Genomic DNA, 13,212 nt, shown 5'->3' on the forward strand with positions numbered 1-13,212 from the left:
CCTGCTTGGATACCACCGAATACTTGTAAACTTTTGCAGAGACACAGGGTAGTAAAAAGGATCAGAACTGTCCATCCATTGTGTAGCAGTGAAGTCATCAGGCACTAATGGGCTTCAGTATGTGGTCGGTCTCCTCTGATCCCCTTCCCTGCTCTGTAGAAGAGATTGCCAACACTCACGGGGTTGTTTGGATTATAGGTCAGAATCTGGAAAGCTGTAGTAATCGCCCTTGGAATGTAAGTGATAATGACACTATTTCTAGACCAAAACTACACACACACACACACACACAAAAAAAAAAAAAAAAAAAAAAACTACCCCAGATTAGTTTATCAGTATAGAGTAGATGAATTTAAATAAACTAGCAAGTAGGCTTCTTAATAGAATAATATATGAAGAGTTTGTCTGAATCATGTGTGAAGGTTAAGTATATGAAAATCAGTATTATAAACTATGTCAGGACAAATACGAATGTAACATCCTTATCTCTAGTCATTTTGCAAAACCAAATAAAATTTAGTGTCCATTCTTAACTAAGATACTGAGCTGATGATGAAGAGCTTGTATATTAATCAGCTTCACACATACACTGAGGAACATTATAAGTATCCCTAATTAGGGAAGAAAAAGATTGCCTGCTATTACTATTGTATTATAACCTTATTTTAGTTCTGATCAAAATTTCATGAGGGCTGGGGATGTGGCTCAGGCGGTAGTGCGCTCGCCTGGCATGCGTGCGGCCCGGGTTCGATCCTCAGCACCACATACCAACAAAGATGTTGTGTCCGCCGAGAACTAAGAAATAAATATTAAAAATTTATTCTCTCTCTCTCTCTCTCTCTCTCTCTCTCTCTCTCTCCTCTCTCAAAAGAAATAAAAAAATAAAAAAGCTACAAATCTGGAAATCATTCTTAAAAAAAAATTCATGAAATTTTCAAAGTAAAACAATAATAGTTGTTCGGACTAGTAAAAGAAGATACAAAACAGGCATAACAGGTGTAAATATTAGGAGAGATAAGCTGGGTGTGGTGGCCCACATTTGTAATCCCAGCAGCTTTGGAGGCCTAGGCAGAAGGATTGCAAGTTCAAGGCCTGTCTCAGCAACTCTGCCAGACCTATCTCAAAATTAAAGAGAAAGACAGACAGACAGGGTGTAGCTTAATGGTAGAGTGCTTGCTTCAAAGATAAGGCCTTGGGTTTCCTCCATAGCACTGCAAAAATAAAACAAAACAGTTCCCAGAAACTAGCCAGGGGTCAACTTTGTAAGCAGACCTTTCAAAGGAAGGTAATTGGGCCTATTATGGCAACTCTGCTGTACATAGTATTTAAATTTTTTTTTCCAGAAGAGAGAGGTTGATTAGCAGAGGTAAAATGAGAGAGGAGAACTGGAAAAATAACAAATGATGTCATTTTTACACTGCTCAAGAACATGAACAGCATGCATGGTGAAGATCCAAAAGCCATCTTCTCAGTGTGGAAGACACCTCAGTCAGTCTGCCTTCTCTGAGAGACCCTTAATATTATTCAAGTTATTCTCTCTGTGGTTTTGTTTATTTTATTTTGGCCCTGGGATTGAACACCATGGGTGCTCTACCACTGAGCCACTTCCCCAGCCCTTTTTATATTTTAGTTAGAGACAGGCTCTCGCCAAGGTGCTTAAGGTCTCAGCTTTCCAACTTGCTGGGATTACAGGTGTGCACCACCATGTGTGGCTTCCCTTTGTTTTGAATGCAAGATATTTCTAAATTATCTTAATTATTTGTTTAATATTTTTGGTATTGGCATTATATTCACAAAGTTGCAAAATAAAAAATTTCAGATAAGCACTGGACACAGTGGCTCACACCTATAATCCCAGCTACTTGGGAGGCTGAAGCAGGAGGACCACAAGGTCAAGGTCAGCCTGGGCAACTTATTGAGACCTGTCTCCAAGTTAAATTAAATTTAAAAAGAACTGGGGATGAAGGTAATTGGTAGAGCATTCCTTAGTTCAATCCCAAGAAAACTAAGAGCTGCAAAAGACTTTTTTGAATGTTGAGGAATATTTGGATAAAGAAACCAAATGGTGGTGCATGCCTGTACTCCCATTGACTCAGGAGGCTGAGGCAAGAGGATCACAAATTCAAAGCCAGCCTAAGCAACATGGTGAGGCCCTAAGCCACTTGGTGAGACCCTGTGTCAAAATAAAAAACAAAAAGGGCTGGGGATATGGCTCAGTCATAAGGCACCCCTGGGTTCAATCCCCAATACAAAGAAAAAATTAAAAATGGAACCAAATGTTAATTATGGAAGTGAAAATATTATAGTCATAATTTTATTTATTTATTTGTTTCTGGAGCTCTAAATCAGGGGCACTTTACCACTGAGCTACATTCCCAATGCTTTTGGTATTTTTATTTTGAGATAGGATCTCAAGTTGCTGAGGATCTCGATAAGTTGCTGAGACTGGCCTACACTTTGTAATACTCCTGTCTCAGCCTCCGGAGCAACTGGGATTACTGGTGTGTGCCACCATATACCTGGCCTATACATTTGATTTTTTACAAAAAATTTTCTATAGGGGTTGGGGTTGTTCTATAGGCACTGGGTTCGATCCTCAGCAACACATAAATATAAAATAAAGATTCTGTGTCCACCTAAAAACTAAAAAATAAATATTAAATAATTTTTATAGTTGTAGATGGACACAATGTCTTTATTTTGTTTATTTTTTAATGCAGTGCTAAGGATCAAACCCCGTGCCTCACACGTGCTAAGCAAGTATTCTGCCACTAAGCTACAGCCCCACCCCTATACATTTGATTTTAATACATACTACTAAATTATCTTGTAGAGTTTGTACCCATCTAAATAGGAGTGTTTTCCCCCATGTTCTTGCCAGGAGTATATATTCTCAAACTTTGGAAATTTTGGTAAACTGGTAGGTCAAAAATGATATTTTAGCATAGCTTTGATTTTATTCTTATTATCAGCAAAGTCTATTCCTTTTTCTATGAATTCTATTCTTATACTTATTTTTGTATTGAGTCAGTGAACTTTTTTCATTTGGATTTGGAGAAGGTCTCTACATATGAAGGTGATTAGTCTTTCATGATGTGAGTTTTAGATCTTCTCCCCAGTTAAATTTTCCCCAGTTTATCTGGGAGATAAACTGGGGAGAAGATCTGAAACTCACATCATGAAAGATGGCTTTTGATTTTAGTTGATCCTGCATTTCCCTATGCACAATTTTTATGTAACTTGGTTTATTAATCTTAGTCATAATATCAAGGTCTTCTAGGTCATCAAAATAATTCATATTTTCTTTCACTACTTTTATTGTTTAATTTTTTGCATTTAAATCTTGGAAGTATTTGGAATTTATCCCAGTGTGTGGCATGAAGTATTGAGTCAATTTTTTTTCTAGATAGCTATCCACTGTTTTTCAACCATTTTGAGTTGTCATTGCTAGTGGAGACACAGAAGTCCTAAGTGTTTCAGGTCTAATTTTGGACTTTGGTTCTGTTCCATTTTTGCCTGCTCTTGGGCCAGTGACACACATTTTTCGTTATGTGGCTTTAAGGTGTGCTTTACACTTTGAGCCTAGCTCCCCCTCTGCTCTTCTTTTTCAGAGTTTTCTGGCTAATCTAGTTTTTGCATACGAACTTTAGAATTATCTTTTCATTTGCAGGAAAAAAAGTTTTGGCTATTTTTGTTGAGGTGGGTTTAAATTTTAATAAATTAGTGTAATGCATTTTAGAATGGTTTTGTCTCTAAAAATTTGTCTTTCCATTTCTTCAAGTGTTCCTTATCACATAGGAACATTTTAAAATTTGTGGACTTATTTGTTATTTTTGTTTTTTTCCATTTTTTTACTCAGTTCACTCCTAGAAATTTTATCTGTCTTATTGCTTTCAATCAGGGTATGATTTTACTTCCTATGTAGATTGGCATTTAAGGAAAAGATATCCTTAATTATGCAAAGCATATTCTAGTATTTCAGCTTAATTTTCACTGTAAGTCGATACATCGACATTCTGCTATAATAGAGTATCCAGTGTGGGCAATGACTATGATCTTCAGTAAGAGATGGACAGTAATCCTCACATACCAGTAATTCAGAGTTTGCAGCCTTCAATGCAGAAAGCCAGATTCTAGATCTTGGAAATTCATCCTTGTATATCTGATGTGTGTTGCCCAGTGGGGTGGGTGATTTCTTAGTAAATAGGTGGATCACCTCTCCCCGTAGTGCTATCATCATGTATGTGCCTTTATTTAAAAGTCAGTAGTTCGTCTAGTAAACTTGGAGACCCTTTTAGCAAGTCCATGCATGGTCTTTTGATATGAGGGCATATTTGCCCTGATGTTTCTGCAACTAATCATGAGTTAAAGGGCCTAATTCATACCAGAGGGCTTTAGGACATTACTAAGTAACCGCTGTTGGTCAAATCTTTAATGAAAGATTTAAATTCTTATATATTACAGAATTTCACAAACTTATTTGGACAGCCACTAGTCTGCTTGCTTTCTCCTACGGCATACCCAAAAGCTTTACAAGGTATGTTCTCTGAGTGCTTGTTACACCTGTAAGTCACAAAATGAAAAGTATCTGCATTTTGAATAATACTGATCTTTGTTTTTCCCTCTCACAATGATTATGAGTGGATTTATGGTGTCCATGTGGCAGGTGTCAATCTGTCATATAATCAGAAACCTTGCCAACAACCAGACATTCCTAATGTGTTAGGCCTTGAGATAATTCCTCCCTGAGAAAGAGATGGTTGGCCCCTTGCTGTTGGGGACCTCAGGATTTATAAACTATAATTTTGTTTTACAGGTGTGTGTTTTGATTTGCTTCTCATTATCCGTACATACCTTTGATTACATATTTTAGGCATCTTTTAAGACCACAGGATTGCTGGTCTAGGAAACTTCTCAGCCTATGCCTCAGAGTTAGGATAACCTATCTGGCATAACTTAAAGGGTTTATTTTTTTCCTCCATTTTTACCTTGTAGTACTTTTTTTAAAAAAAAAGAGTGAGAGAGAGAGAGAGAGAGAGAGAGAGAGAGAGAGAGAGAGAATTTTAATATTTATTTTTCAGTTATTGGCGGACACAACATCTTTGTTGGTATGTGGTGCTGAGGATCGAACCCGGGCCGCACGCATGCCAGGCGAGCGCGCTACCGCTTGAGCCACATCCCCAGCCCCCTTGTAGTACTTTTTAAAGTAAAAGAACCTCTTCTAAGTCTGCCAGAGAGACGAGTTAGCAGCTGGGCGTTTCTCCAGTGGCTGAGAATTGACGGACTTTTTGCCCTTTCTGATTTGTACTTAATAGGTAACACATAGAACCGAATTCTAACTGGCAGTCACTGAGAAGGTAAAATACTAAGCAAACCTTAACACTGTTTCAGCAGTACTTGTCACCGTTTCACTATTTCCCTAACTGTGGATAGTGCTGATGCCTCTCTGTGGGAGATGGCATTTTACTGCTACTTCCCAGCCAGAAGTCCTGTCTGCTGACATAGTTTGACACAGGAAGTGATGGTCAGCATTTGAATGCCTGAGAGAAGCTGGAGACTTTCACCGTTGTTTTAAGGTAAGTTCTGCTGTTTAACAGGGAAAAACATACAGAAATACTAAGCTCATGTATCCAAAAGCCAAATTACTAAGGGATAGAACTTACCTTCAAACAACGGTAAAATTCTCCTGCTTTGAGGATTTTGTCATCCTGTTTCTTATTATTTCTGGAGGAGTGTAACCCATTCAACTCCTTGAGTGCTTTTTGTTGTCATTCTGTCCTATGATGATGTAGCTTTAGTTAAAATTACATGGTCAGGGCTGGCATGGTGACGCACACCTATAATCCCAGTGACTCAGGAGTCTGAGACAGAAAGATTGCAAGTTCAAGGCCAGCCTCAACAACTTAGCAAGATCCATGTCTCAAAATAAATTGAGGGGAAAAAAGGGTGTGTATGAGGGTGGTGTAGCTCAGCAATAGAGTGCTTGTCTAGCATAGCTTGCAAGAGGCCCTGGTTTTGGTCTCTAGTACCAAAAATCAAATAAATAAGTAAAATACATGTTCAGGATTGGGGATATAGCTCAGTGGTAGAATGCTTGCCTATTATGTCTGAGGCTCTGGGTTCAGTCCCCAGTGCTGCAAAAATATAAAAATAAAACAAAAAAGAGTTATATGATCAAAGGGGTTAATACCAACACTGTTTATCTGAAACAATTTATTATGTAGAGGAGGAAAAAAAATGCAGATTCTGAACATAGACTGAATTTGAATCCCCACCTAGCCGCTTAATTGCTATGTGACCTTGTAAAGTTACTCAGCCATTCTGTACCTCAGCATCTTCATCTTTCAAATGGAAATAATAATAGTACTTATCTCATGGGATAATGCTAGATATTCAGCATGTACTATTATTATCATTAGTGTGCTTAGTGTAATAAATGTCCTTAATACTTTTTCTTTAGGACCTTGTCCTTGTCTATAAGGCTTAGATCTCAGATACATTAAATAAATTATTCAATTACATAGACAAATTCAAAATTCTGCTGTGACAAACATTTAGGATTTATCCAGTGACATTATTGCTACTCATCCTACAAAGGGTGCTTGTCCTTCGCCTAGGCACTAAGTCACAGATAGGTAAGCCTATAGCCCTTATTAGCCAAGGCTTAGCTTATTCATTCAACACAGTTATTCAGCCTGTATTTATCAGGCATTGTGTTAGGCTCTGGGAGTGGACTCTGGCCTTGTACACATGGTCACATTTCTCACAGAGCCACAGTCTTGAAGATAGAGAACCTAACAGGCAAGTGCCTAAGTGCTCTGTGTCTTTCGTAAGAGGTGTCACAAGAGCACCTGCAGGGAGCTCCTGACCAGCCTGTGAGGGTGAGGCAGGGGGATTAGGTAGTGTCTAAAGTGATGTCCAAAAAAAACAACTTGATGTCAAGGGCATGCAGACTTTACATGGGGATGAGAAATGACAGAACAAGAGTGTGTGGTTGTCCTGGGATAGGAGGGCTCTTCTAGCTAAAGGGTACAGTTTGGGATATTGCAACTGAATGATGAAAAATCTCCTAAAACTTGTTTAGTAATTTGAGTGGAGGACTGTGGGTGTAAAAGAAATTTTAAACAGAGGAATAGCATGCAAGAGCAGTCAGCCAGCCCACAGAGGATGAGTTGGAGAGGGGCACTGAAGGGAATAGGGAGATGGTGTGGGCCAGAGCGTGGGTAACTGCCTAGGTTGCTGGCGTCAAAGACTCTAAGCCCATCAAACCAACAAAACTGTGATGAACTTGTTGTGGGAGAACGGAAGAACAAGGAGGAGGGGTAGACTTGAGGTCTCTGGCTCAGTGCTGGAGGAGTAATGAGAATTGAGGAGAAGCCTGTTTGTGGAGAACTAAAGGGAGAGGGACTTGCTTAAAATTGCTGACATGTTGAGTTTGAAATGTCGTTGGCAGTTACTTTGAATGTAGGATACTAGAGTGACAACATCCTGTCAAAATGTAGAGCAAGTCACATATTTCATTGTAAATGTCTGGTGCCTACATTTTTAAAAATAAAAAGAAACAGGTGAAATGGGTATTACCAATATGTCTCTTTGTACTTTCACTTGACTTTGAAATCTGGGGTGTCTCAGTGGGTCTGAACTTGGAGCAGTCTCATTTTTTTTATACATTTATTTTTTAGAAGTAGTTGGACACAATACCTTAATTTTGTTCATTTATTTTTATGTGGTGTTGAGGATCAAACCCAGGGCCTCGCACGTGCTAGACGAGCGCTCTACCGCTGAGCCACAACCCCAGCCCCTGGAGCAGTCATATTTTAAGTGTCCACTAGCTACCACAGGACAGCATGGTATTGGCTCTAAGGAATTCTGTCTGGGCCACATGAAGAGAATATAAATCAATAGGCATATAAATGGCTACTAAAATAACAGAAGTTGGTGCTATCAGCAGTAAGGCCAAAGTAGGAGACTGTTGATATTTAAGGGTTAATCAGAGAAAGTGCAAAGGAGAATGAAAATGATTGGTAATTCTAGTACTTACCTGAGAATTCTATCTTGGATAGCCCATCAAGATAATCTATCCAGGCTTGGTGGTACACACCTGTAATCCCAGCAATATGGGTGGCTGAAGCAGGAGGACCAAAAGTTTAAGGTCAGCCTCAGCAATGCAGCAAGGGCCTAAACTAAGTAAGACTCTCAAAATAAAATTTAAAAAAGGGCTGAGGATGTGGCTCGCTTGTTAAGTGCCTCTGGGTTCAATCCTCCACCCTCCCCCAATAAAAGATTATCTTGGCCACATTTGGATTAAATTTGTTAGTTGGGGTTAAAAGTAATAAGGAATATGTTTATTTGTTTACTAGACTCTTATTTTAATTTGTTCAGCAGAAGACAACATGCTTGGTGTGTGTTTTTTGTAAATTTATGCAGAATTTGCCAATTTGAATTACGTTTTAATGATTTAGCCTTAATTTTATACATTATCAGTATACTAAAATGTTCCTCATATGTATGTCTTAACCTTTTGCAAAACTGTTGTCTATATATGTAACATGTTTGTTATTACAGATCAATCTCAACGAGGTAGCCTCTTCACTCTCTTTTTGAACAATCCTCTCATGGCCTTCCTATTTGTCTCTGGATTGTCAAGCATGCGTAGAGGCCTATGGGAAAAGTGTCAAGAATATCTTCGAAAAATCAACCGTGATATTGCCCAGCTACTGACCCATTCACGTTCAATAGGTACCCTACTAATCTAACTGCACACTTAACAGAATGTTCTGTAATGGGTTAAAATGCTTACTTATTTTAAATTGTTTTAACTTTTAAAGGTATTTGTCCTGGGCAGGAAAGTCAAGAAGGCTTTCCTGAAGTTTCTTCCTCTTTGAAATGTAGTTGTTGTGTAAGCCTCCTTCTACTGTCACCTTTGTCCTCTTTGCAGATCAGGCATTTCTGCAGTTTTTTGGAGATGAATTTCTTCGTTTACTTCTCACAAGATTTATCTTTTGTTCAGCCACCATGAGGATGCACAAGATTTTTCAGGTAGGCAAAGAATATTAATTTACCATTTTCACCAGTTTTACCATTTTAGTTATTTAAGAATCATGTATTATATTTTGCTTATATTAAATAAAGTTTAAATAGATAAAAAATAATGTTTATAAATGAATATGTAAAGTATAAAGATTAATGATATCTAGACACATTTGAATACCTACCTTCCTAATTAAGACCATCTTCATTACCTTTGAAATCCTCTCTAGGTCCGCTGATCCTCCTATCTCCTTTGCAAATGCAACTAACATCCTGAATTTTATGGTTAAATTTGCTTCACTTTCTAATTTTGTCACATGTATTTGTGGGATTTTTTTGTTTTGTTTTTTTTGCAATACTGAGGACTGAAACCAGGGACACCATATTGTTAAGCTACATCCTCAGCCCTGTTTTTATTTTATATTATGATATACGGTCTGGCTGAGTTGCTTAGGCTGGCTTGAATTTGTGGTCCTCCTACCTTAGCCTCCCAAGTACCTAGGATTTAGAGGCCTGCACCATAGTTCCCAACTTATGTTTGTATTTCTGCACAAGATATTGATGGATACATATTGGTTTTTTTCCTTCAGTTATATTCTTTTTCTTTTTAATATTTATTTTTTAGTTGTAGTTGGACACAATACCTTTATTTTACTTACTCATTTTTATATGGTGCTAAGGATCAAACCCAGGGCCCCACACATGCTAGGCCAGCGCTCCACCGCTGAGCCATGACCCCAGCCGACTCCTTCAGTTATATTCTTGAGATTGAACCATATTGATAACTCCAGCTTTCTTTCACTTGTTTTGGCTATATAATATGAGGCATTATTTGACTATATGTCATAAATTATTTATCCATTCTATTGATAATGGATATGTGGATTATTGCCAGATATTATTATTATGTAAACAATGCCACTATGGAATTCTTATGTCAGTTTCCTGGTGCACATATGTAAGATTTTCTCTGGAGAGTATACCTAATGGCAGCCTTGCAAAGTCAGAGGATGTATGCACATTTAGGTTTATCAAACCATTTTCCAAAGTCAGTTCGTGTTCACACTCACACAAGCAGTGTGTAAGAGCTGCTATTACTCTGAGTCTTCCTTGCCAGTACTTGTTGAACTCATACTTTACATTTTATGTGAATCTCGTATGTACAGAGTCATAAGTTATTGTGGTTTAAGTTTCTTCTCTAGGATTACTGTCAAGGTTGAACTACTTCTCCTATATGTTATTCTGTGTTCCTGTTTGTAAGAAATGTACTCAAGTCTTTTGCTTGTCTTGGTAGTTCATTTCACACTGTTTCTTTTTGTGTATTCCTGTACCTACACATTGTTCCTTGAGGTTTTTAAAATGTTAGCTAGCGGGCTGGGGATGTGGCTCAAACGGTAGTGCGCTCGCATGGCATGCGTGCGGCCCGGGTTCGATCCTCAGCACCACATACAAACAAAGATGTTGTATCCGCCGAGAACTAAAAAATAAATATTAAAAATTCTCTCTCTCTCTCTCTCCACCTCTCTCACTCTCTCTTTAAAAAAAAAAAAAAATGTTAGCCAGCCAGGCATGGTGGCACACACCTGTAATCCCAGTGACTCAGGAGACTGAGACAGAAGGATTGCAAGTTGGAGGCCAGCTTCAGCAACTTAGTGAGACCCTCAGCAACTTGGTGAGACCCTGTCTCAAAATGAAAAACAAAAAGGACTAGGGATATAGCTCAGTGGTAAAATGGTCTTGGGTTAGATCCCCAGTACTAAAAAAAATAAATTAAACGTTGACTATTATATTTTTACTTCCAGAAGTAACATTTGGTTCCTTGTTTTCTTTTTTTTCCCCTCCTTTTATTATTTATTTACTTTTATTTTGTCGTAATGAGGATTGAACCCAAGGGTGCTTTACCACTGAGCAACATCCCAAGCTCTTTTTATTTTTTACTTTGGGACAGGGTCTCACAAGTTGCTTAGGGCCTTGCCAAATTGCTTAGGCTGGCTTTGAATTAGTGATCCTCCTGCCTCAGCCTCATTTGGTTTCTTTTTCCAAATATTCCTGAACATTTTAAAAAGTCTTTTGCAACTTTCAGTTTTGAAATACTTTTTTAAATTTTATTATGACAATTTCAAAATGCAAAAGAATTGTACAGTAAACAGTCATATATGTACCCCATAGGATCTGTAGTTATTTTGATATGTTTGCATTCCATTTACTTTTCCCTCTTTCTGTTCACCAGTACATCTTTTTTTATGCATTTTGAAGTAAATCGTGGCCATCCCTAGACTTTCCTGTCAACATTCCATCATGTATTTACATGTTCACAGTCTTTATTGAAAGTTTATATATAGGAAAATGCATACAACTAAGTATGTGATCGGGTGAGTTTGAGGAGGACATACCCTGTATGACCCAGTCCTCTATCAAGTTATACAGCATAGCATCGTTCTAGAAAGTCCCCTGCGTACCCCTTTCTGGTCAGTCCACAACCCACTCATATTTAAACAGTCATCTGTTGATAACAGTTTTAAACTGCCCATGATGGGCAGTTTTAAATTATTGGCTATTATAAATAAAACTGCTTTTCCTTATAAATAAAAAGGCTTGTGTATGTTTTTATACAGACATGTGTTTTGACCATGCTTCTTTGGTCATGGAGCTGGCATGTGTTTAATTTTTTTAAGAAACTACCAGACCTTTTCTTGAAGTGTTTGTACCGTTTTATACTCCGGCCGACAGTATATGGAAGTTGCTCTGTATCCTCAACAACGTTTGGTGTTTCAGACTTTTAACTGGTGGGTATGTAGGGATAGCTCAGTGTAGTTTTCAGTTTGCATTTCTCTAGTCAATGTTGACATTGAACATCTTTTCATGAGTTTATTTTGTCTCATTCTGTGACTTGAAGAATCTGAAAAAACAAAAAACTAAATGATTTTTTTTTCATTTGTAGTTTGTGTATTAGCCAAGCATTCTTTGCTTGTCTTGAGGTTACAAAGATTTTCTCTTATGTTTTTTCCTAGGATTCTCATAGTTTTAGCTTTTACATTTAGGTCTACAATCTATTTTGAATTAAGTTTTGCTTCCAATGTGAGGTAAAAGTTAAAATCTATTTATTTGTTTGTTTGTTTTTGTAGTGCTGGAGATTGGATCCAAGGGCACTCTACCACTGACTTACATCTCCAGTCTTTTTTATCTTTTTTTTTTTTAATTTTGAGACAGCATCTTGCCAAATTTTCAGGACTGACCTTGAACTTAAAACCCTCCTATCTCAGTGTTCTTATTTGCTGGGATTATACCCATATGCCACCAATCCCAGCTTAAAGTTTAATTTTTTATTTGGATATTGCAAATGTTTTAGTACCATTTGTTGAAAAGATTATGTTTCACATACAGTGTAGTTATGCTACAACAGTGTATTCCCATGTGCTTCCTCTCATCATCTGTACTGCTACTGACCATCTGCCTTTTACATATAATATATACTGTGAAATACTATGACTATCATAACATTTAACAATTGTCTTTTTAAAAAACCTTAATGAGGAAGAAGACTTTTTGTTTGATTTGGTTTGGTACCAAGGATTGAACCCAGGGGCATTTAACCACTGAGCCACTTCCCCAACCCTTTTTTGCATTTTATTTTAGAGGCAGGGTCTCACTAAGTTGGTTAGGGTCTCACTAAGTTACTGAAGCAGGTTTAGAACTTGTGATACTCCTGTCTCAGCCTTCTAAGCTTTTGGGATTACAGGTATCAACCACCGCACCTGGCAAGGAAGAAAATTTTCAAATATGTGCCATTTCTGACACTCTGTATTTCTGTGTATACATTAATTTTTCATCTGGTAGCATTTTTCTTAAATATCTAATTTCCTTCATGTTTCTTATAGTATAAATATGGTGTTAATGAATTCTCTTCTTATTTACCTGAAATAGTCTCATTCCGACTTTTTTTTTTTTAACTCTCAATTATTGAGAAATGTGTTGTTTTATATCCAGTGTTTGTTCATGTTCTGGATACTTTCTTCTTTTTTATATCTGATTTAATTCCTATATGGTCAGAGCATATATTCTGCCATTTGAATTCTAAATTTATTAAGACTTGTTTAATTCAGTGTGTATTCTATCATTTTAAATATTCTGAGGATGCTTGAAATGATGGTATGTGCTAGTGCTTTTGGATGAAGTGTTCCA

General features: G+C 37.5%; 1 protein-coding gene across 1 annotated transcript in view; it reads left to right on the forward strand.

Annotated features, from left to right (window-relative positions):
• Positions 1-13,212, forward strand: part of SCAI (suppressor of cancer cell invasion) — a 157,201-nt gene that overhangs the window by 133,561 nt on the left and 10,428 nt on the right. Inside the window, exons 15-17 of the mRNA XM_081281926.1 lie at positions 4,465-4,537; positions 8,566-8,739; positions 8,939-9,039. Coding sequence (XP_081138052.1) covers positions 4,465-4,537; positions 8,566-8,739; positions 8,939-9,039 — 348 coding nt within the window. The remainder of the gene's footprint in view (positions 1-4,464; positions 4,538-8,565; positions 8,740-8,938; positions 9,040-13,212) is intronic.

This window comes from Spermophilus citellus (assembly GCF_964194105.1).
Source record: "Spermophilus citellus genome assembly, chromosome: 2".
Lineage (NCBI taxonomy): Eukaryota > Metazoa > Chordata > Mammalia > Rodentia > Sciuridae > Spermophilus > Spermophilus citellus.